The following is a 24,620-nucleotide window of genomic DNA, read 5'->3' on the forward strand; positions in this document are numbered from 1 at the left end:
CAAATAAAGTATATACTTTAAAATAATTCCTTTTGCATTGCTGTAATATGTTGTAGCTCATCTCAGTGTCATAGTAATTTGGTTGTTACAAATATAAAACATCTCTATATCACTGGCTATTAGGTTATTTAATACTGTTCTAAGCAAGAACATAGGTAGATATAAAAAACAGCCAACATCTATAATTTTGTTTAACTTCTAGATTTATATTCTTTTACAGAGTCATAAGGTATATTCAGAAGTGTTAAAAGGAAAACTTTTGATCTTATAATTTAAATTTTTGAAAGCACCGATGTATCTGCTTGACAATATTAGAACTCCTCAGAGATACTGTTCTAAACAGTTTCAACCATCAATTAAACATCTAACTTTTCCCACATGCTTGCTTGTATTTATCTTCTGTTGGTCATTCTGAAGTTTTACCTTGAACTGAAAAATACGGGTTTTGAAAGTTCTCTGCCTGTGAAATGAGTTGTCTACAAATGAAGAAAGCAAAGAGAAATTTCACTGTTTCTCTTCACAGAAATGTCGAGGGGGTAGTACCTAGAGAAAGGGATCATCTTTATAAAAAGAATGGGGGTTTGTTGTTTTTTGTTGTTATTGTTTTGTGGCTTTTGAGGGGGTTTTTATTTGTTGGTTTGGGTGTTTTTTGGAAGGTTGTTTATTTTTCAGGGTTTGTGGTTTTGTTTTGTTTTGTTTTTTATTGATTTTGTATTTGTGTGGTTTTGTTTGGGCTTTTTTTATGAATAAATTTGGGGAGCAGGAGCAGCTGCAGATAGATACATTCTTGTCATTAACAAGATTACACATGCCTCTGTGCTCATTTTCTTTTCTGGAAATAGTATGCATGAAGCCTTTGGCTATCAGAGGAAATTAATCAGGTGGGACATTCTCGCAATAACATCTGTCTGCAATGACAGCTTTACAGGTTAAATAAATAGACACTTGCTGGCATAGCCACACTGCTCTCTAGAAGGGGAGTAGCAAGATGAGACCAGAAATCTGCATGGAATGTTTCTGCTGTCCAAACAGGTTCCCAAGATCAGGCAAGTTTCGCCATGTCCTTAACAATAGTTTTTAATTGTCACTACTTACAGTGGTCTAGCAAGAAGTTAAAAGTTTAACTCAGGAATGTAATTTCTCAGGGGGGCTGCAAACAGTGGCCAATAAATTACTGCAAACATTCATGTACTCTTCCTTGAAAGGTTCTGGGATGGCTGCCAGCAAGTTTCAGTGCACCAGATAGAATGTGCAGGCATCACAAATGCTGAATGCCTGCTTATTCACAGGAAATGTGAATATTATAGGTACCTTCCCAAATACCTGCAAAGTATTCCCCATGCTTAAAAAAGTAGGGTATTTCTTCCACTCATCTTCATCTGGGAGCCAATTTGTCTATTGCATGCAAACTACACACATCCATTCATTTTACAATCATCTAACTCATATCTGTACCTGTACTCTTCCCCTTCTGCAACAAATGTGATTTTCCCTCATGGTTTATGTGACATTCCTGTTGGTCACTGCAGTGAAAGCTTTTCTTATTAGACTCTTTTTTTAAAATGCTAGTGAAACTTGCAGCAAGTTATTTATTGCTGGAATAAGCTGTTCAATCCCATTGATTTCAATGAAGCTGCATCCACTTGTGACACTCATAGTTTGGCCTGCTTTTGCTACTTGACCCATACCACAGCTAATAATTGGTTTGCCAGTCTATAATAGGCCTATATATTGTGAACCATGTTTTACGTGGACAGTTATTATCCCACTGCAATTCTGATCTCTCATCCTCTAAAATAATAGTTGCTGTATTGACGAGGTTTGTTTTGGCATTGTGATTCTGTAGTAAATCCAAACTGCAGCATCTTTTCCCCAGCTCCCAAGAGAAAGACTTGGATATCTACCAAAGTTTTCAGGTAGATTTAACAAAGTACTTATTGTGGTATCATTAAGTATGTGCAGTGGAACAGTGAAAACCTTTAACTGTATGTGTTGAAGACTAAAGGCCACAGTGTTTGGTCAACATTTACTATGGAGAATAATTTCATCAGTGCCAGTGCATTTAGGTGATTTACCCAGTGGAAGATGTAACTGTTTATTGTATGTACAAGATTGCATTTTCCAATTCAAGTTCAACCACACCATAGCTTCAATCAGCTACAGCACTGCTCTGAATGAATGTCTTTGCTCTACCTGTCACAGCCCTGACACACAAGTTCATGCTAGTGGAAAGTGAATGCTGGGGAGAAAGAGTTCAATGTATTCATAATTCTCTGTGAAATGCCATGCTTTATAGGAGGAATTTTTTAAACCCGAAAGTCAAAATTAAAACAGCAGCACAACCTTTGTTATAAACTAAACCACACATGAAAACAGATGATGAGCTCTGGATCCCCACTTGACACACAATACTCCAACCACACTACAGTTCCATCCCTTGCTGATGCACAAAATATGAACAGGGGTAAGTGATTCCACAAGCTGTTGGATAAATTTGTCCCAGTGTTAGACTACCTCATGGTGATTAGTTTTTCTTAGAGATCACTGAAATGTTCCTTGCTGCAACTTCTGTTTTTTTCCCTTGTATTTTTGCTGTGCACATTCAAGAAGAGACTCCATGCTCCCAGTAGCACCTTCTAGACAGCCAAAGACAATTATTAGAACCCCCTCTAGTCTTCTTTCCAGACTAAACAAATATGGTTCTCTAGGCCTCACTGTGGCTGTTTTGGATCAGCATTTTAACCATCATGGTCACCTGTTATTGAACGCCTAGTTTGTTCATCCTCTTCTGCTGGAGGGGACTCAAAACTGCACAAAGTACTGCAGATGCAGGTTCACAAGAGCTGAATGAACATGAGTATTCATCTCCCTCAACCTGCTGCCAAATTCTTCCTGATGCAGCTCAGCATGCAGCCTGTGTCACTGCAAGGCAGACAGCTGACTCATGTTCAACCTGCTGTTTACCAGGATGCTAAAGCTTTTTTTTTTGCAAAGCTTCTGCTTAATCAGTGTGTCCCCAGTCTGGACTGATGCATGGGGTTATTCCATGTCAGGCACAGGAATTTCCATTTGCCATCACTGAACCTGATGAGGTTCTTGCCAGCACATTTATACAGACTGCTGAGATCCTTCTGAATGGCAGCCCTACAGCACATGGACGAATTCCCTCAATGTGATGTCGCTGACAAACTTGCTGAGGGTTCATATAATTCCATTGTTCTGATCATTACTGAAGATCTTCAGCAGTGTATATCCCAGCATTACTGACTGGGGAGCATGCTAGTAACCAGCCACCAGCTGTATTTGGAATTGCTGGGCATTTTGCTCAAGCTTCTAAGGCCTTCTGGTTATCTGCCAAATTTGTAGTCCACCTATCCCATTATATCTCAGCAGTTTGGCTGCAAGGATGCTATGGATCACTGCCAAAAATCAGCAGATGACCCAGCAGATGACCGCTGATTTCACCTCATCCACCAAAAGAGTTATCTCATTATAGCAGAATCTCAGGCAGGTCCATCATGATTTGCCCTTGGTAAATATATTCTGGCTGTTTCCAGTCACCCTCTTGTCGTTCATGTGCCTGAATGTTGCTTTCAGGAGAATTTGCCCCTTTATCTTATGCTGGGATGAGGCTAGGCTGCCTGAATCCTTCTTGCCTGCCTTGTAGATGACCTTGACATGTGGTATAGGAATACTGTGGCAAGGTGGCTACCATGTCTTACACCTCAGCTCTGGTCTGTGGCTGATGCATGAAAAAAAATAGTGAAATATTCAGATACAGCAATGTTAGGGCCATGTATGAACTTGGAATAATGAACTGTTAAAAGAAACCCTAGCAGACTGCCTGTCTTTTTAAAATTAATCAGTGACCAGCAGCACAGGGTTTCTCTGGAATCTTTAAGGCTGTCCCTTCTTAAATAAAACTTGGTATTAGCTGCAATCCCTGATATCAGTCCTTTCCTCTGATTAAGATCAATGTTTCAAGGCAAGCACATGCCATAGTACTATGTGAAATGGGTATGCATGTAGACATAGGACTTAAGAGGGAGGAGGGGACAAACAGTGCACCCCAACTTTCCAAATTACTGCTCCAGTGTATTTTTTCATGTCTGCCTTGCCTTTAAATTGAAATCTGATGCAGACATTCTGTAATAACACTTCAAAATTATTTGCATCTAGTCTAGAGAACCTTTTAGTTCTAGTTTTAAATTAAGGGCTCCAGTAGTTTCAGTCCTTATAAGAAAAGCCGTAGGATTTCACACCAATCACACAGGCTCGATTACATTTTAGTTACAGCAGTGAAGTGATGCATAAAACTGACTGTACTGTAAAATCTCATTGTTATATGAGGAAATGGACTGGCTCCAGACAGTAACACAATCCCAAGACAGGGAAAAACGCATATTGAAGCTTTCAGCAGAGAGTTGTTCAGAGCAAACTGTGTTCTTTTGTTAGGGCACTGCAAACCATGGTCTAAAGCTAATTAGGCATTCGAAAGTGTTCTTGTGTATCAGTCTGATGCTATCAAAGTATAGTATGCCCTGTTCACAGAAGACATTGTGTGCTCACCTTGTCCCACCAAGCAGTGGGTTTCTGTAGACCAGAGTCAAAAAGAGTGTAGTTGTTTATGTCCGTATGATTTTTTATGGAGAATGACTTGTGTATCTCTTAAACCCCTTATTTAGCCTTTCTTCCACTGCTTGAAGTTATTTTTATTATTTCAAAATCACTAAAATAAGACCTTTCTGCTATTGTATTTGTCCATTCCAGCCTAGACTCTGATACCTAAGATGTGACAAAGTGCAGAGAATTCATACCTCAACTGATAACTTTGAGATATGGGATCCCCAAAAATGCTAATAAGTCAGGATCAGAATGTCTTGAGAAGACACCAAGGAGAATTCATGCAATTTTCCACTGGAAAATTTCCCATAGATTTTTCAAATATAGTTCAACATATTAAAATACACTAAATAAAATGTATTTTGCTACCAGTTGATTACAGAATTCCTTAAGAATGCATCCAGAGAAAATTTTGAGCCCTCACTGAAAACAACTGATTCCTTCATACTGCATAGGAAAAAAAATTACCCTAATTATCTGGTTATTCCCTCCTATGCTTCAAGCAAGTCAACAGCTCTCCACAGTACTGACTCAGCTACAGTCTTAAGAGACCTTGCAAAGACTTCTGAAAGTCAACAAAATGAGGCTTTTGAAGGCTAGTGAACAAAGCCTTCCCTCCAGTGAAAGCCCTTTGCCAGGTCACCCCTTGCCATTTAAATGAAGTAGCTCAAGTACTGAAGCTAATATTTGTAACACTGTGATGAATATAATATGGTGTCTGCAGGAAAGCCCCCCCACCCTGGCTCTCTGAATGCTGATGCTTTCCCTCTCTGCCAGTCTTATTACAGACTCATTTCTGTGTTGATAATGCATCAGTGATAATAGGTATCAGCTCAATGCAGGAAGGGGGACTGTTGAGGCAGAGGGGAAATTTCATCTGTGATAAATCAAATTTTATTCAGTCCCTTGGACATCTCCTGGACATAGATGTCAGTCAGTTCATGTGACCTGTGTTTGGGCCCTCTTTAATTACCAGCTTGTTACTGGAAGCCTTGTTACCTACATTACTTCAGCTGAATTAAGGCTGACTTAAGCCTTTAGGAATTTTATTCTAACTGTATAGAGAGGCACCAACAGCAGATGCCATCCTAGTCCTTGTTCAGCCTGTCCTGATAGGAGCCTGCTCATATCAGTATCCATTCCTATGGACTGCTGCATGAGTGTGGATGATCCAGGCTTTCCTCTCAAGAATTTTAATTAATCATGAAGACACAAAATTATCTGCCCTCTTTTTACATTGGTTAATTTTCCTTTCACGTCAACTGGCTAAAATGAATAGTAGCCAGATACCTCTTTGGTATATTGGCAAGCAAAGATGATGGCAAAAGTCCCGATGAGAACATTTAGAATAGAGGGAAACACTTCCCTGTGAGAAGAATTAGCCTGAGACCCTGCAGTGAGAAGGGTTGGCTTTGGAGAATGGTAGTAGACAAGAAAATATCATCTGTTAAAACAACGAAATCAATATTCTCTGGACTTGTAAGTCTTGGCTGTAGACATTTGGAGTGTATTTTTCTCCCAGTGCGTGAGTATACCAGCAGCCCCATTGATTTTGTGCTTCTATCAGGAGGATGATATATACCTCTTTTGAAGAGATGCTAGCTCTCTGCAGAGAGCCACTGAGATTTCATGGTAAGATGTATCACAATTGCTATAAAATCACAATTTATCTGCTAAATTTCCATTGACTAACACCTTGCGAGAAAAGTGAAGCTGCTATGATTTTCTGTAATAGCACTTGTGACATTTACGAGTTGCATCTTGCATATCTGCCTTGTGACTATCTCCAGGCCAGAATGTAAAGGTGCATGATATTTACAAATCACAGCTTTTTCCACAGTTTACTTTGTGATGTTGACAAGGACTGAGTCACAGAGGTATCTTTGTGGAAGTTTTTCACATGCTTATCGTAAAACAAATGCGTATGTACCATCAGGACCAGAAAAGGTTTTGACCTATTAAACATGCCCATGAAAATATATGTTCACCTACATTACATCATTATCTCATTTCTCATTTAAACAGTTCCTATTTTCCTGATGATATTTCTATTAGCAAATGAGGGTGGGAATGCAACACCAGTTGACATGTCCTCCAGTCCTGATTGAATTCCTGAGCTTTTGAACGCTTAGTTGGTGGACAGAATCATAAGGAAAAGAAGAAAGCAGAAAAGGAGAGAAAAAGAACTCTGAAAACTTCTAGAGAAATGAAAGCCATTAAATTTGTTACTTTTATCTGTGTTACAATTATGGAAAATATGGATGGGGGTTTTTATTTTGTTTTAGGTTTACAAGCTAAAGCTAGAAACAGCACTTAAACTCACAGTTGTTAGTCTACAAGTTATTTTTATGGTTGTCTTTACTACTTGTTTACATGACATATCTCACAGAGAATACCAGGCGTTTAAACATCAACCAACTACTGGCATTCAATGAAGTTCATTAGTTTTAATTGTATTTATCTGTATGCCTATTGTAGTAACATTTACCAGCTGGAATTAATATTGCTTAGATTGATTTGACCATCTAAAAGAGAGTTATCTAGACTCTATTCATAAACAATACAGACAGGCAACTTTAGAAAGCAAGTCATGCCACCTGTCCTAAATGCCCTTGTGAGGAAGAGATGAATCACTGTCCAAAGACCTTTCTCTAATAAGCTCAGCAATAGCCTTGTTTAAAGTATTCCCTTTTGAATGCCAGCAGTTAGGCAAAAGGAGTTATGCCTATAATAACAAAAAAAAAAGCTCATCATCCAAGTAAGCCAGGTATAAGCAGAGGAGGGAAAAGAGTAACAGGGAGAAAATGTCTTACCCAAGGATCCAACAGATCAGTGACAAAGCAAATAAAATAACCAGCCTTCAGCTTTCAGGCCAATATTTCAGGCAAGCCTTCCCTTCACCTTTATAGTCAGTGTGATCTCTGCTATGGGAGTCAGTGGGCACAGGATGAGAGCCTGGATGGCCACCTTTAATGATTTAAAATTGGTGGGTTTATGTCTGTCTGTTTGGAAATCACTGCTATATTTCACAAATTTTCCAACTAGTGTCACACCACTTGTTTTACTGACTGCCTGGGGAGTGGTTCAAATCAGAAGAATGTCCCACTCAGACCTTACTAATGAAACTTCTTTTGCATTGCAGTTGACCTGGATAGGTTGAATGATGATGTGAAACGTTACAGCTGCACTCCGAGAAACTACTCTGTCAATTTAAGGGAGGAACTGAAGCTGACAAATGTCGTTTTCTTCCCCCGATGCCTCCTTGTCCAGCGCTGTGGAGGAAACTGTGGCTGCGGGACTTCAAACTGGAAATCCTGCATGTGCATGTCAGGGAAAACGGTGAAAAAATATCATGAGGTATTTTCACTCTTTTTATTTTCTTTGGTACTTCTTTTGGGTATTTATTGCTTGCGTGTTTGCTGGAGGCTTTTCTCAGAGCCATGTATGGCAGGAAACCCTGATTTTAAGTAAGTTTAATATTAGCATCTTTGATGCCTCAACATCACTGAGCAAATTGTACTTGGAAGTAGTGAATGAGCAGAGTGGAAAGAGATTATATATATGTCAGACAGGAATGTTAACAGGTATTTATGGATAAGTTGATTTAGAAGAATTTTGAGAGAACTTTTGCCACCTTTCCATGTGTATGCTACATCATCTTAAACCATGCTTGGAAATGACAGCTAAGTCACTTGTAAACTCTTTTCCCTCCAGATTTATTACCTGTAGGAAGCAGCTGAATCTTTCAGCCTTAGATTCTTTCCCAGTCAGCATTTTTTTAAAAGACTTTATGTTTGCATAAGAGCAAAGTCCCTTATAGTATTTACAACAGCATGTAGTGACAGGACAAGGGGGAATGGCTTTAAACTGAAAGAGGGCAGATTTAGATTAGATATGAGGAAGAAACTCTACTGTGAAGGCAGTGAGACACTGGAACAGGTTGGCAGAGAAGTTGTGGATGTCTCATCTCTGAAGTGTTCAAGGCCATGTTGGACATGTATTTGAGCAACCTGGCCTGGTGGAAGGTGTTGCTGCCTATGGCAGGGGGTTGGAAATAGATGACCTTTGAGGTCCCTTCCAACCCAAACCATTGATTCTATGATTCTGTGATATATTTTTCACCCATTCAGAATACATTTAGAGAGGAAAGAAACAAGGAAACAGCTTTTTATCTTCTTGCCTCTAAATCAGTATTTTCAGAACCAGTGTGAGCAATGTTTACCAAAGTGAACATATCTAGGAAAGTTACTTGATATTATCTTTTCAATTGTCTGAAAGTAGGAGGCTGCATGCCACTCTGACTTAATTTCTAACATATATCTCTTACAAGAACCTGATTTACCACTTGGCTTAAGTGAAAATTAACTTTAAAGGCATTAACTTGGGAGACACTAGGGCTGCAATAGCAGATGGCCATTGAAGGTCAAACCTTTGCCTTGCTGTGAGCATGTGGTTACTCTTTTCCAAGGGAAGAGATTTTTTTTAGCACAATTAACTGCAGAATACAGCATCAGCTACAACTACAGAATAGTTAATAGTTTATCTAATTTTAAACAAGATGAAGCAGATGACCCTGGTAATTACAGAGCAGAAAGTCTTATCTCAGTGGTAGAAAAGTTAATTAGAAAAAAATTAATAGTATAAACCACTTAGATGACTATGAACTGATAAAATGAACTCAGAATGCCTTATGTATGAATAAATATTTGTAGAGAACAACACTGTACAAGAATGCTAAAAGACCTGGCATTTCCTTCAGAGAGCAATCAGGCAAGATCAGACATGGATTAGAAGATGGTTAAGAGATAATGAGCAAAGAGGTTGAAGAAATGCAAAATTTTCTACATAGGAAGTGGCTATCTGTGGGTGCCTCTAGCACACAGATTAAGTGCTGTTTCATGTATGAACAATCTGGAGAGAGGTGAACAGAGAGGTGGCAAAAATGACAGCTAGCACAGGAGATAATACACTTGTAACAGCAGAGAAGGCTATGAGGGACTTCAGAAGGCCTATGTAACTACTTCTAAATGCAGTTTAGAAAAGCAGCAGACGTTAGGATGAGTAGTCTAAACTATTCATGTAACACTGCATGTGTGAGGAGAGGAGGGAGAAATAAAGGGTGAAAGTTGAAGTAAAAGCTGAATAATGAATCACTGTGAAGATCTTCAGGAAAATAGTTGTTTAGTGCAGTGATGATAGGAAAAAAGGAAGTGACAGTCTTCTGCAGAAATAAAGGTGAACAGGAAGTAACACAAATATGATGGCACGCTTAAATTGGTGGGGTACTTATACTGGGTTTTGACCACCGATGCTTAGAAGGATACAGGCAGGAGCAGAAAATATGTATAGAAACAGAAAAAACTCATCAAGGAAAATATGGGAGAAGATATACATCAAAAACATATGTAAGGAAAGTGGCTCAAAAGTTTTGGATAATTTAATTTAGAAAAAAATGGGAATTAGGACACAGTGAATGATAGAAAAGAGCAAGAGAGATTGAAAGGAAACTCATTTATATATTTCAACCCTTAAATATGAGTGGCACATAATTCAGAAGGATTCTGAGAGAACTGGAAGTAAAATATAAACTAAAGAATCATTGGTCACATCTGTATCAAGCCAACTATTGACAGTAGCCAGAAAAAAAAAAAATATTATAAACATTATCAAGTTATCAAGCACTTATTTTTCTATTCTATGTTTGGGAGCATGTGGTGCTGGGGCACCAGGATATTACACTGACCAGGTATTGGTCAGATCCAGGGTGTCATGACTTTTGACCACCACAAATTAAACACTAAATTCAGAAAATCCAATATTCAACTAATACATCACTGCTAATTTATTTCATTACTCCTTTGTTCTCTGAAAACCCTATGAATTCAAAACAGTGTTTCAGCTTTAACATTAAATAGCTTTTGTAAGTTTAAATTTAAGCTTAATCCCTTAGGGATGAATTAATAGCTCACTGAGCAGAAATTTAGCCAAGTGGCTCCCATTAACATGAGTGGAAGTCATGCAGTTAAATTCACATATGACATACTAAAGATGTGTCCATTAATTTTAGTCCAAAATATTTTCTACTTTATTATTATTATTATTATTAGCCACACACAGCTAATCAGTTTTATTCTTTATCATCCTTAGGCAATTAACACTAATTTTATTTAAATGCCTTCCAGTAAAGGCACTGAGGAGGGGCATTTCAACATGCCAGGTTTAAAACCATGGAGTTGGTTTACACTTTTTGAAGCCAATTTGAAATACACTAACGGTAACCAAAAAATACTTAGTTGCATAATGAAGGATAGAGCTTCATACTTTATGAAGGCCTCACTGTTGTTAATTTGGTTAAAAATCTCTGCCTTCTGCCGCAGGAGCATGTAGGAAAGATTCAAACACAAGTCTCAATTTCATTGATTTACTTGCAAAAGACACCAGAAGGAAATGTAAGGTAGTGGAGCAAAGAAAGTGTTTGTAGCAGCTGAAACTGAATCTTGTAGACCCCAGACCACTTCTCTTGCCAGGCTGATTTTGCCTAACTGCTATCCTGGAGCTTTATCTACTGAGCTCCCAGACCCAACAGAGTAGTTTGTCTTGCACATTAATGTGCTTGTCCTAAACAGTAAAAATGCAACTGGGAATCACTTAGAAGTTGTCTGGCATTTCTGAGTGACTGAATATTTCTGGATGAGAAAGACAGGCAGGCAAATTTTCCAGAAGTAGTAAGCTCCTTTTTGAAGCCTTTCGACCACTTTGTGGTCAGTGCCTTGCAGTGCTAGAGTAGCTGCATGCCAGCAGCTGTTGGGACACTAATGCTTAGAGTGTTTGTTGAGAGAGAGGCTCCTAGTCCCGAAATTTCAAGGTTATCTTCTCCTTATGCTCTTAATATTTTTTAGTTCCTCCCTAGTTCCTGTTCAAAGCCTCACACTGTACTCACCACCAAGCACTCCCTCCTAGTATCTCAGGACTAATAGCTGTCACGTGTAGCCTTTAATTTCCCCAAGCTGTGAGTGCTGTTCCTGTTCCCTGAACAGACTGTACAGCTCTTTCCTTCGATGTCCAATTGTAAGAAGTAATGCAACAGCAGGGAAAATGGGAAAATGAGAATGCCATGGTAAGAGGTATCTTTTTCTTTATTTCGCTGGGAAGTCTAGTAATGAGATCTCGGGTCTTTTCTGTGACCTCGAAGTTTGCCATAACTTTGCCAAAACACTCAGCAGATTCCAGAAGTAAATGGGTTCATAACTTGAGTAAACAGTTTTATGGGAGGGGGAGCTTTTGTGGTGCTGTGTGATTTTTCCACGGCTTCTGGGTTTGCTTGAGATCACAGCTCATGCACAGATACTCATGACTTATCACATAGTGTCACGAACCCCACAAGCCAAACAGGCCAAGTGCTGGCAGTGTCTCAAAATCCATCTCAGCACAGTCTACCATAAGTGATACTGAGTTATGTAGCAGGGCTCATGAAAGAGAATGACTGACAAAGCAATACATCAAAATGGCTGCAGCACACCTTAATCAAATGTTCACATCTACTGTTGTCCAACTTGCTAAAGGGGAGATGAAATGAAAGTGTGTTTTCCATTGCAATGCTTTTCTTTGGAAATGCCTGAAGTCTGTTTTTAAAGAGAATGAAACTCTAAACCTGGGTAACACCCAGCCCAAAGGAGGTGTGGGGGAGCTGAAGCCAGGACTCAGTTCAGCTCAGGCTGTGGCTGTGCCATCAACCTAACATGCACATACCTCCAAGAAACAAGAAATCAGTTTCCCCATCTCATTGCTGTAACTGATGAGATGTGAAATGAGTTTCATGAGGAATAAATGCTCTTAAGGTAGCAACCAGAATTTGTCAGAGTGTATAAACCTCCACAAACACAGTGCTGAGCAGCACAGCTAACAGGCACATAAAGAAAAAAGCAAGTGGTGAAAGTGATTGCATCTTTTACCTACTTGTTCTTCCTGTAAAGACTGATGCATTTTTCACTTTCTTTATGGTGAATAGAAGCATTCAATAGAATTTCAACCGTTTTTTAAATGTTACGCGTCTCCCATTTTGACTGGAACTTGTCTGGTGCCTTCACAAGGACATACATGCAATTAATTGTCAATGACAAGGTCTAGCTTACTGTTAGGATGGCTACATCATATAGCCTCTTGCTGCCCTGAAAGAGATAGCAGTGCTGTGGAGACTTTTTTTGTTGTTGCTGTTGTTGTTGGGTTTGGTCTTTTTTCCTCTTTTCCGAGAAATGGGAAGCAAACCTTAAGGAGGCACCTGAGAGAACAGACAATAATTCTCACCCTGTCACAGGGAAATATAAGATAACTGGATGAAAATCATATAAATGCTGCTGATACAAAAAGGGAAATTTGCTAAGAGTTTAAGTAAAGCAAGCATTATCAAACCAGTCTGCAAGGAATATGGTCTGATTTTGTATGTCTTGGAGCTGATAGCACATGTATAAAGGAAATAAAACGTTGTTATGGTAATAAAGGCACAGAATTACACTGACAAAAAAATTAATGGATAGAAATACTATATAAGAAACAGCAATGGGATTTATTTGGAATGCAAATACAAGGAAACTGAGTCCTAAACAACTGCTAGGTCACAGGATGAGCACAGAGAGCACAGAAGTGCAGTGAAAGAGAAAAGGTTCATTTTTTACTAAAATTAAAGCTCTTTGGATGACATCTGGCAGTTAAGCAAGTGAGACATCCTGCAATATGTGTCTGGGCAGAGTGGCAATTTGGGAAGGGGAAACCCTTGCGTCTGGTCAAAAAAGCAATAGCTGGAGCCATAATGTATGACAAGATCATCAAAAGTGAGAGTCTCGATGCCACATATATCAAAAGCATCATAGCTTTAGTGACTGTTTCAGATGCCTGAATTTTAAGCCAATTAATTTTTTTCTTATCTTTCCTCTGTTAAAATCAAGTGTTTCTTATTCATACAAATAAAAGAAAATTTAATCAATAATCCCATTTACATTTAATAATCCTTTACTTTGAATTCTACCACTGATCAGCAAACTTTTTTTTGTCCTGATAGCCTATAATTATAGCTAGTAAGAAAGAATACAGTTTAGGGTCTGTGTCATTATTTTAGGCTATGTTACTACTGAAATAAAAGTCCTTATGCTAAATTATGAACCACGTTCCCATAATGCTTGGTTTCTTACGCTCAGAGCACAGCTAAACTGTGTGTGACCTTTGGATTAAATAACTTCCAAAAACTGCAGAGTAAGGTTTTTCATCTTTATCAGAATTTGGATCTGTGTTGAACATTTTGCACTTTTGATGCTTCCTCTTTCATGAATCTCAGACAAATATAATTTGTTTTGCATGCTAGAACGATGGTATTTTTAGATGAGCAGAAGGAGATTAGATAATGCTGCATAGCAGGATTTTAAAATAACTTCTGCAAAGTACAAGTTTCACTATCTAAAATAGCATCCAGAGTTTCTCTCCATCCTCTGTCACTGGAATATGAAGCTAACCAGAAATTTGCTAAGCCATAGTCATGTTATTGACTATCTACTGTCTTCTTAAGTTAATAATTATTTAAAAAAAGCCTAAAAGGTAGTTTTTAAATGGGACTTGAGATTTCTATTGGTGTTTAAACTGCTGGTCAGGAATTTAACAAATAATGTTATTATTGCTCCTAATAAGTAAATGATAATAAGGAAGAAATGGATATGAGCAACCGGATACCCCTTTGTTATTATGATTTTTGAAAGTGTTACTGGGTTTACTCCTTGCTTCTTATTAAAGCAGAAATCATCAATCATGGACTGTCATGGCTAAATATTTTCTGAGTTCAAAGGTAAATGACATATGGCAAGGGACATCAGTGAGTACTCGAGGGAGTGGTTCACCTCATCCAACTCTACCCATCTAAAGCTGCAAGTCCAGCCTTTAGGCTCCTTTCCTAATTATCAGAGCTAGCACCACCAGAGATGGGTGTTTGAGGTGACTTGTTCTCTGGAGTCACCTCTTTATTTCTGCTTCTACTGGAGAAATACCAGCTTTGGTTCAGGGTGAACAGGTTATCTCCATCTGGGTCCTTTCCCTGCAGTCATTGCTGCTCTGCTCTCCAGACCCCTGATCATGAAGTGCTCTTGCAGATTTGCTGAGATTAGAGGGGCTGTCTGTGTTCCAGAGGCCCCTGAAGAGTACCCTTCTGCCCCAAAGCAAGACCCAGAATTCTGCTGTATACCTTCTGGAAAGGCAGCCACGGTTCCTTGAAGGGCTGTCCAAGCAATGAGTGAGCCTGAAACAAGTGTGCCCTAACTCCGTTTTGAGTTTTTCTGGCTTCAGCTTCTAGATGCTATTTTTTGTGATGGCTTTTCTCTCTCATTTAAAGAGTGTTTCAGAAGCTGGCATGCACATTCAATGCACGACCAATGTGCAAGATTCTTGTCAGGGAAGCCCATGTAAGCATTTATTTATGTTTTCTTCACCACCATCCCCAAGGAAAATTATGCAGTAGTCACAGTCACTTCACCTCAAAACCTCTCAGATGCTCAGGCACATCTACAGAGTAAAATGCCATCCAGCATATTGGTGCACTTCTATGGACCTCTTTGCACAGTAAATGCTACAAGGCCCTGATACCTTTTTTTGCACTACCTGTAACTATTTTGCACTACCAAATCCAGCTCAAAAGCTAAGTATTTAGTCTTTTTCTTTTTTAATTACTTTAATGCTTTTATGACTATAATTAATTCAGTGTTTGATGGGGGGGATATGGCTGTAGTTGGGTACTCTTTGTGAGGCAATGATTTGAACAACCAAGGCACCACATTCTGGTTGGTAGTGACAGATGTTGCTCCTTTAATTTGAAAACTGCAAAGTTACTCTTTTTTGCCCACGTAAAACAAACCTTCTGAGCATTCCAGATCTTCTTCACATCCATATTTTCGATCTGCTACTGATCCCATCAAAAAAGAAGCAATAAAATTTCTGAACAAAATTTCTTTGAACTGTTTTCATTAATTCAGTAGTTCCTCACCTTCCAAGGACCTGACCGTGTGATGAATAAACATAAGCTATTTTCAGAATAAAGAGTTTTCTTTCAGCTACTCTAGTCACAAGAAATGGCCTTACTTTCTGATTCTTTTCAATTCCCTTGTATTTAGCTGGAACTAAAACTATTAGATGGAAACTAGGTGGAGAGCTTTGAACATCAGTTCTGTGATCATCTATTAAAGCTCTACAGAGGGATCTGGACAGGCTGGATTGATGGAATGTGGCCAAATGCATAAGGTTCAACAAAGCTCAGTGCTGGGTCCTGCATTTGAGTCACAACAACCGCATGCAACACTACAGGATTGAGGCAGAGTGGCTGAGAAGATCCCAGAGAAAAAGGACCCTGGGGGTGTTGGTTGACAGCCAAATGAACATAAGCCAGCTTGTGCCCAGGCAGCCAAGAAGGCCAACAGCATTCTGACCTGTATCAGAACTATTTCTGATATTTCTGTGGCCAGCAGGACCAAGAAAGTGATCATCCCCCTGTTCTCAGCACTGGTGAGGCTGCACCTCAAATCCTGTGTTTAGTTCTGGGCCCCTCACTACAGGAAAGACATGGAGGTACTGGAGCACGTCCAGACAAAGGCAAGGAAGCTGATGAAGGGTCTGGAGCACAAGTCTGATGAAGAACGGCTGAGAGAACTGGGGTTGTTTAGTCTGAAGAAGAGAAACTCAGGGGAGACCTTATCACTGTCTACAATTACCTGAAAGGAAGTTATAGCGAGGCGGGTGTTGGTCTCTTCTGCCAAGTAACAGGTGACAGAAGAAATTTGCACCAGGGAAGGTTTAGGCAAGATATTAGGTAAAATTTCTTTCCTGAAAGGGTTGTCAGGCACTTGAACAGGCTGCCCAGAGAAGTGGTGGAATCACCTGTGTGTATTTAAAAGCCATTTAAACATGGTACTTAGGGACATGGTTTAGTGGTGGACCTGGCACTGCTAAATTAACAGTTGGCCTTGTTGGCCCACTGTTGGGGGCCTTAAAGGTCATTCCCAATCTCGGTGATCTTACGGTTCTATAATTTCAGCTGTGTTCAAACACTGTTTTTCCATCTTGTCTGGGGAAGTGCCTGCAAATTCATTTTTCTACTCTTATCAGCAAAGCCTATATACTGTGCTCATGTTTCTAAACATAAAACACAGGGAAAATCTGCAAGCTGTCAGGAGGTCTGTTAGCTTAAATACAGCCCACATCTTTGCTCTCATCCCATTGCATACTTTCATTCGCTCTCAATTGAAAAAAAAAGCAGACCTACGTACCCAAAGTGACAATCACCTGAATTTGCCAGGTTTTGATGAAAGACTTCTTTAAATAAAGAATTTTATCATGGGCTCAGCAGCAGCAGCTGTACCTGATTTTAAAAGTATATTTTCTTTAAAAAAGTATCTTTGAAGATCCAGTCTATTTTCAGCTCTGTAATAATTGCAGCAACCTGATTGGGTTCAGTTCCTCTGTTTTTTTTTGATGACATTGTACAGTGAGTTGTCCTGGTGTCCATCAGGATTTCTTGCATATATTGACTCAGTCAATGTTTGAAATTGTCTTGTTCTGCTCCCCATCAGTAAATAAGTAATTTCAGAAGGGAAAGGCCCATATAATGTCACTGGTAGTTTTTCTACTGGTATGTTGCCTTGAGCAAATCAGTTTCAGATTCCCCTTCTATATAAGTTTGACAATGATGCATATCGTTCTGTGCAATGTGCTGTGAGATTTGGGAAGAAAAATGCTGTGTGAGAGTTAGTGTTCTTAGTCTTAACTCATTTGTTTTACCTAATCCAAACTAGTATTTGAGCTTCAGGGCAGAAAGTAGAAATTAATATCTCTTTTCTTAAATTACTGTAGGCCCATCAACAGCAAACTAATGAAACAGCAAATTACCCCCCTCAATATGCACCACCATGCTAGTGGAGGTATGCACTCTTTCACAGCAACTTAACCTCCAACGGTGGGCTTGCAAAACTTACCCCTGCAAACTGCCATCTTCCTCAGCTCTTTCCAGTCTGTGCTGTTTCAGCCAGCTGTGTCTAGTTCCATACTTATACTGTCACAGAAGATTAGATAGGATGTTTCTGTTTTCCTATAACCAAAAAGCCATTTTAGAACCACTGAATCATTTTCAGGGAATCAGATTCATAAAGTGATATGGGTTGGAAGGTAGCCCTCGGGTTCATCTAGCTCAATCTCCCATTCAGAGGAGGGAGTAATTTGAACTTAGAAGAAGTTGCTGGGGCCTTGTCTTTTTAATTTTGACTGTCCTCAGGGTTTCTGCATTTTCTTAGGGCAATCTGCTCCAGTGTTTAACCACTTTTAGTATTTTCTTCTATATACCCAAATAGGATTCTTTTTGTTGCAATAGAAACCTTTTATATGATGTATATTTCCCTAGGAAACAATTTTTTGATTAGTTGAGGTTTTGTCTTTTTTTTCACAGTAAATTCTTAAGAAATAATTTGAATTGAGTCAGAGATTTGTAGGATAAGCCAACAAAAGTCAGATTTCAGAGAAACACAATAAGATCTGGCACATATTTTGAACAAGCTCCATACATCTCCTTCTGCCTCACACAGTCATTTCAGTTTTGGTCCAATTCTAATGATATGTGCTTCAGAAATTTCAAATTGCATTTAAAAGTGTTCCTTGTTCTTCAGAGCAGAAACATTATACAAGTGAGAGAGGGAGCAAAGCAATTCAAATATGTATGAGACTACAAGTACGAGCCAAAGGAAACATGCTTGATAATTTGCATGCAAAGGAGCAACTCTGGACATGGTTAGGGAACTGCATGATCTGAAGACACCTGATGTAGGAAATAATCCAATCTGTCAAAGCTCCAGGACAAACAGTGCAGCAGGATGTCACAGAGTAGAAAGAAAAAGCTGGAAGTAAAACAAAAAATGTGTCCAAATTAATGCTGGTTAGGGTTATTAAGGGCTGTTGGGGCCCTGAGGGCCCCAACACTCTCATCCTCAAATCTAACAGTGTTTTCTAACCAGTGCATTTCTGTTGATCCTCTCAGGTGCTGAAATTCGTCCCTGAGGCTGGCCATCCCAGAAGAAAAGGCAGAACCAGGAACAACATGGCCTTAGTAGATATACAGCTGGATCACCATGAGCGTTGTGATTGTATCTGCAGTTCAAGACCACCCCGATAAAAAATAAAGAAAAGAAAAAAAAAAACCAAGACACACTAATTGCAGCTTACCAGATGTTTACTTTTAAGCAGGATTGCTCTGAGGACCTTTACTCACTAATCATTTGAACTTTGCTACTAGCCTGCCTTTTGCAATTAGCAAAAATGATTGCTATGTTTCAGCATAGCTTTGCTGATTAGTGCCATGGCAGCCAAACAGGTATATCATAGATTTTTATGTATCAGCATCCAAGACAATAGGATTATGGTTATCTGTATCTAGATTCTGAAGGTTGAGATTTTCAAAGCTCATTTCCAGTCCTTAGGCATGCAATGCCCACTGAAATTAAACACCAGTTAGGTATTTGTGGTAGCTGGCAATGAAATAGTGTTGTGTTTCTGTTTCTCACTCACCAGTTCCTACTCTCAAATTCTGCTGCCATTTCTACCTGCCTAGCTCTCCTGGTGGTCAGTAGGCTTTTGTGGGTATAAATGAAGACAGAATTTGGGCCTGTATGAGTGTAAAATGGCTTCTTCCACCCTGAGAGGGAACTTCCCAGCATTCTGGCCCAACAGAGTGAGATGTAGCATAGGAAGTCCATCACTACATAAAATAACACACCGATAAAATCAAATCTTACTTTTTGCACTTGAGCAAATCATGTCTTGAAATTAGTAGATGCTTTGCATAAGCCAGGACATTGGTGCTGGTAAGGGCGTGTGGAGGCTGGTACTTTTGCCATAGTGGCTCCGTGGGAGCCATCACCCATCACTTCTGCAAGATGGGGCTCCCACCAAGTCCCCAGGTAAATCCCTGTGGACTGGGGCTGATTCTTGTCTCTACCTACCTGGACTGGACTCCTGCCCATTGCCCAGAGCTGCCCACAGTTGCCCAGGAGAAGCCCCTTCTACATAAAAAAAAAGGGAGAGACAACCCTCCCCTTGCATACTCCTCAATGCAGTTCAAGGAGTATCGTGTTTCCCCACACAGGCAATGAAGATAGGGCACTTGTTTGTTGAAAATATTGATTTGTTTTGCAGTTGTAATATTGGGAAACAAAACTGTGCTTGAGATTTAATTATCGTTATTTGGTTTGGGATTGGTTTGTTTGTTTTAAATATGGATTATTATAACTTTGTCATATATGCATTAATCTTAGTTATCTGAGGTTAGTTGTCTTATTTCAAATCTGTGTATTGCCATGGTTAAACTGTTGACAGTGAATTTCTTTTTTGATTGCATTTTGCTGAGGCACATTAAGCAATGTCTGTCTGTCATGGAAAATGTGCATCATTTAATAACTTCTACAAGAATATTATTAAACACCACCTCATAATAAAATAAGCACTTTAAAAGCTACAGCATAGCTTCCTATGCCTTTTAAAATATTATGAAAGTGCTCTAGCTGAAAAAGGGAAAAAAATATCCTTCTAAACTAGCTTTAAAAGTTTTTACATGCTGCTCCAAAAGTGTAAAATACAGACAGATTTAAGCCTGGCGAAGAATTGGAGTTTTGATCATGAATGTAGCAGGGGCAGCATATTTAATGGCTGAGGTCTTATATTTAATAGCAGTCACAGACTGCATCAGTTCATCTTGTTTCTGTTGCCTCTTGTGTTTCTGTCTCCTAAACAGTGAAGTAGGTTGACAGTAGTGTGTTATAATTCGTGGAAACTGGCATGTGCTATAATATAATATTGAAAGCCTTCAAGCCAGTAAGTGTTAGCAATCTACGATTTTTTTTACGAAAGTGCCCTAATATTCTGCCTTTCCCTCTTTAACAGCTCAAGTATAAGTGCTCTTTAACAATTTTAGCAAAACTTTACTGAAACATCCCTTAGAAATGTTGTGTTTCTTTCTTTCCTGTACTTTAACCTTTGAGATTCAAAAAGTGTGGGGGTTTTATTATTTATATTAATTTTTCCCCTCTGGCTCCCAGATGTCTATTTAAAGATGTTCCTGAATGCTGACTTGGGAAGTGATTCATCATTTTTCAAAGCAATTCACATTAAAAGAACAGCACTGTAACCAGAGATTGCCAGCTTCATTTCATAGTTCAGGACTGTTTAATGGAGACTTCATTCTTTTTCTGTCACTAGCTTAATAACCAGATTGACCCAGCCCTTCCATAATTTTTAGATAATTTTGGAAGAAATTTGCATGTGAAACCTTGGCATTATTGATTGGGTTTGAGACAGTGCACTCCAATGTATATTCTTGACTGAATTATGCCCAGATTATGCCTAAGCACTCTGCCCTTGTAGTTAGCAATGGTTGTGGGAAAAATCAGTTTCATATGGTTTTGTGCTTTGAGTGGTCCTTTAATTCCCACCTGCCAGGGGAAGAGCGTGCACCAGGCATCAGCTGTGCCTGGCATCTCCCATGAGCCTCTGCCTGCTTACCCATTCTTCACCCCAATAGCCATGTGTTGAGAGGGGTATTTACACCTCCTAATTTGGGAGATCCGGCCTTTTCTGTAAGCCTGAGTTACTGCTGCAGGCAACTGGGAGAAAGAGGCTCTTCCAAAGTGTGCCTTAGCCCACACCTAGTGTGGCAAGTTTTCTTTCTCTCTTTTGATTATGTAGCAAGATCAGAACACTGATTTGGGCATCTAAGTGAGATACACAAAGGTAGATGGTATGAATACTCATTTTAAAGACTGAACAACTAATAGTTTAGCTAACTGCATTGGATACAGGCAGCAGTAGATACCAGGGTCCAGCAGAAAATGCAGCTGTAAAGAGATTGATATAATAGGGTTTATCCTCTTGCTTGAGTTCATTTTCTTAAATATAGACTAAATTTGTCACAAAATTTTACTGGGACACTTCATAATGAAGGGAACCATTCACTGCTTCATGCTGCTGCCTGCCATACAGACTGCATGTGCAGGAGAGTCAAGGATGGGCTTTATGTTGCAGTGGGGGAGGATAACACACATGTGAACGAACTAAAACTCCCCAAAATCCAAGCCCTGAGCTGCAGGTGAAACCAAATATTAGCAAATTGTTTCCTTTTTATTTATTATCAGAAATTGCAAAGATTTCTTTTGCATAACTTTGTTCTCTTTTTTGTCTATGTAATTATGTTGTTTGCATACTATTTTAACATAAAAAGCAAAGTTATTAAAGAAACTAATCTGATTCATTTTACTGGTGGAATTGGAACCTGTTCCCCCCCCCCAAAATAAATACCTTTTCAATGGAAGTTCAGAAAGATTCCTAGTTTCAAACCACTCACTAGCTTCTTATTTACTGTATTCTTCTGGGATGGAGCCTACTTTCTTAAGTGCAATCTATATACATTTTTTGTTATCTCAGTTAAATGCAGCTTTCCTAGCAGTATTTTTTACTTTATGCAGTATGTAATGTGTCTTACCTTGATGAAAAAATAAATACTGCTTTTGAAAGAAGATACTCTGAGTGATTATTCAGAATTCAGATGAACTAAAACCTGCAATTTACTGGAAGACATTTCCACAACATGACACGTTCCATGCTAGATCTCTGTGAATTTCAGCAGTCATTCCCAGGAGCAAGAGGGAAGTACTGAAGGGAAATTTTGGGGTAATCCAGTTTGAAGCCTGAGGTAGAAGAGCGGACAGCTTCCTTGTGAAACAGCATGACAGCAGCACGGCATTTCACATGGCCAGATCAGGGTGCTTCCCCAGACCTAGTGCTGGTCTCAGCCCCCACGGGCTTGGCTCCAGCAGAGGTGTCCTCGCTTGCCCTACTGAAGCAGCTTCTTACTGACTGAAGGTCTGAAACTCACCTTAAACAAGGCAGACTTAAGCATCCAATTTTTGTGTGCAGGGCAGCTGGAGAAATCCAAAGCCTCTCAAGGTGGGGAAATTCAATCCACCCTTGTGAGTTCAGGCACTTCCCCCAGCTTTGGCAGACACAAATTTTGTTGTGTTGCATCTGGAACATATCTTTCTTAGCTTTGATAACTAACTTCCAATTTAAGTCTCTTGTGCTAAACTAAAGCTGCCTTAGGCTTTCACTTGATCTTGAACTGAATAAGAACATGAAATTTTTGTCAAATTAATTCTTCATTAACTAGATGACAGTCTGATACAGGAAATACAGATAGCATACAGTCCAGGGACCCAGCTTTGCAGCCTGTCCTCATGCACGTGCACATTGTTATGTACAGTAATGTCACTGATATGGAACAGTCAGCCATTCAGATAAGCATATTTGTCTTTTGCTTTGTCATTGTTCCTTAGAGAAAGTATTCATATATCTTGATTTTGGGGGTTTTGGGGGGGAGGGGGGAGGAAGGCAGTCTGAAGAGCCATTCACTAACAAAAGAAGCAGTTCTGTTCTGCACAGTGCACAAGGATGAATTTAATAGGCAAAGAATACATTTTTTTTCCCCTTCAGAAATGCACTGTGTAGAGAGCAGCTCAGAAAATGTTCAAGCAAGTGTCCAAGGATGGCACAAAGCTCCTCCCATCCAGCATTGCTATGTACCTGCGTAACTAATGGCAAGCTAAAATTACTAGTTTGTCCTTGTGAAAGCTTTTAGAAACCTGCAACATAAAAAGTAGCTTTGTGTCTCTAGCTGAAAAAATATATGGTTCCTGAGGTCATTCAGGAACTCACCATTACCTTTCCTTTTTAAACATAAGTATATTTAAAAAATTATTCTTCCCATTTTTGAAGAATGCCGAATCTTTTACCTGATTTTAAGATCGACAGCTATAAAAATACTTCTCTGCAAATTCATATAAGATTTCCCTTTTCTCTTGCTCTTTCTGGAGAGCATTGCCCAGGCACGCTGCTGTAACATAAATTCAGCAGATGCCCAGTTCGTACTTATTCTCCCAGGGACTCCAGTGCAGTATGTAATGAAAATACAAAAATTAGCATTCTGGTCTCTCATTCGAGGAACTTTAAATTTAACTTTGTTTATTGATAGTCTTGGTGAAATATGCTGAAATACAGAACATTCATAAAATGTTTGGTTATTCATTGACCAGCCTTGAAAATCTGTCTTAAGTGTTTAAAATACAGATTTTATTTTGCATTTATTTTCACAGACTTCTTCAAGAAAGAGGATTTCCAAAGCCACAAATTTTCTGCCACGAATAGTAGAAAAGAAGTATTCTAGGGTTTAGACTATCTTCTGAAATTGATTTGACTTGACTTAGTCTGAAATTCCTTTATAGTTAGTGAAAGTGGTATTTCAAAACTAAATTTATAAAACCTGATTTTTGAAACTGAGTTTCAAAACCTCTTTTATGTACTGCTTATACAAAGTTGTTGTGGCACAGACATGGTTTAATAAAAATGGAACTAGTTATGTAATACCAGTTACTGTGTTAGATGCTCCAATTTCAAACTGACAAAGGATTTCTGCTTCAGTTGAAAGAATTTCAGTTTCAGAGCCAGCGCGAAGAGAAAGGGGCAAAAAGAACTGGGTACTTTTCAAATACTTTGATATAAAGGATGATGACATAAGAAAAAACCCTTGCTTTTTATTCATTACATTTTATTAGATAAGTAAGAAGAGTAGACAACAAAACCTTTTTGTTCTTTGTTTTAGATTGGAGGATATCATCTCAAGTACTGGGTACACCAAGATGAGCTCTCTCAGCCCAGTCTGAAATCAGTTAACCTTCTCCATAATGAGGATGGTCATATCAATACAATTGTATGAAATCTTTCTATCCACTGTCGTAATTTCTTTGCCTTTTACCAAACAAAGAATAAACAAATAAATTTGCTTTGGTAATATGGTATTTCTACTTGTACCTAATACATGAAGAAAGAGTATTCTCTCCCCAGAAATAAAAAGCTATTATGCACTGAAGAATCACATACTGAGA

At 39.0% G+C, this 24,620-nt stretch overlaps 1 protein-coding gene across 5 annotated transcripts in view; it reads left to right on the forward strand.

The window, feature by feature from the left end:
* PDGFD (platelet derived growth factor D) overlaps positions 1-22,201 on the forward strand; it is a 141,804-nt gene extending 119,603 nt beyond the window's left edge. For 4 of the 5 annotated variants that reach the window (XM_062615329.1, XM_062615333.1, XM_062615332.1 and 1 more), the window contains 2 exons: positions 7,766-7,980; positions 18,674-21,965. In XM_062615329.1, the coding sequence (XP_062471313.1) occupies positions 7,766-7,980; positions 18,674-18,808 (350 nt within the window). In that variant the 3' untranslated portion in view covers positions 18,809-21,965. Of the gene's footprint in view, positions 1-7,765; positions 7,981-18,673 lie in introns of all 5 variants that reach the window. The other variant, XM_062615330.1, reaches the window with a different exon arrangement.
* Positions 22,202-24,620: the final 2,419 nt, after the last annotated feature.

Source organism: Pezoporus occidentalis, unplaced genomic scaffold (genome assembly GCF_034315485.1).
Source record: "Pezoporus occidentalis ecotype Australia unplaced genomic scaffold, CSIRO_AGI_Poc_V1 ctg18, whole genome shotgun sequence".
In the NCBI taxonomy this organism is placed as follows: Eukaryota; Metazoa; Chordata; class Aves; order Psittaciformes; family Psittacidae; genus Pezoporus; species Pezoporus occidentalis.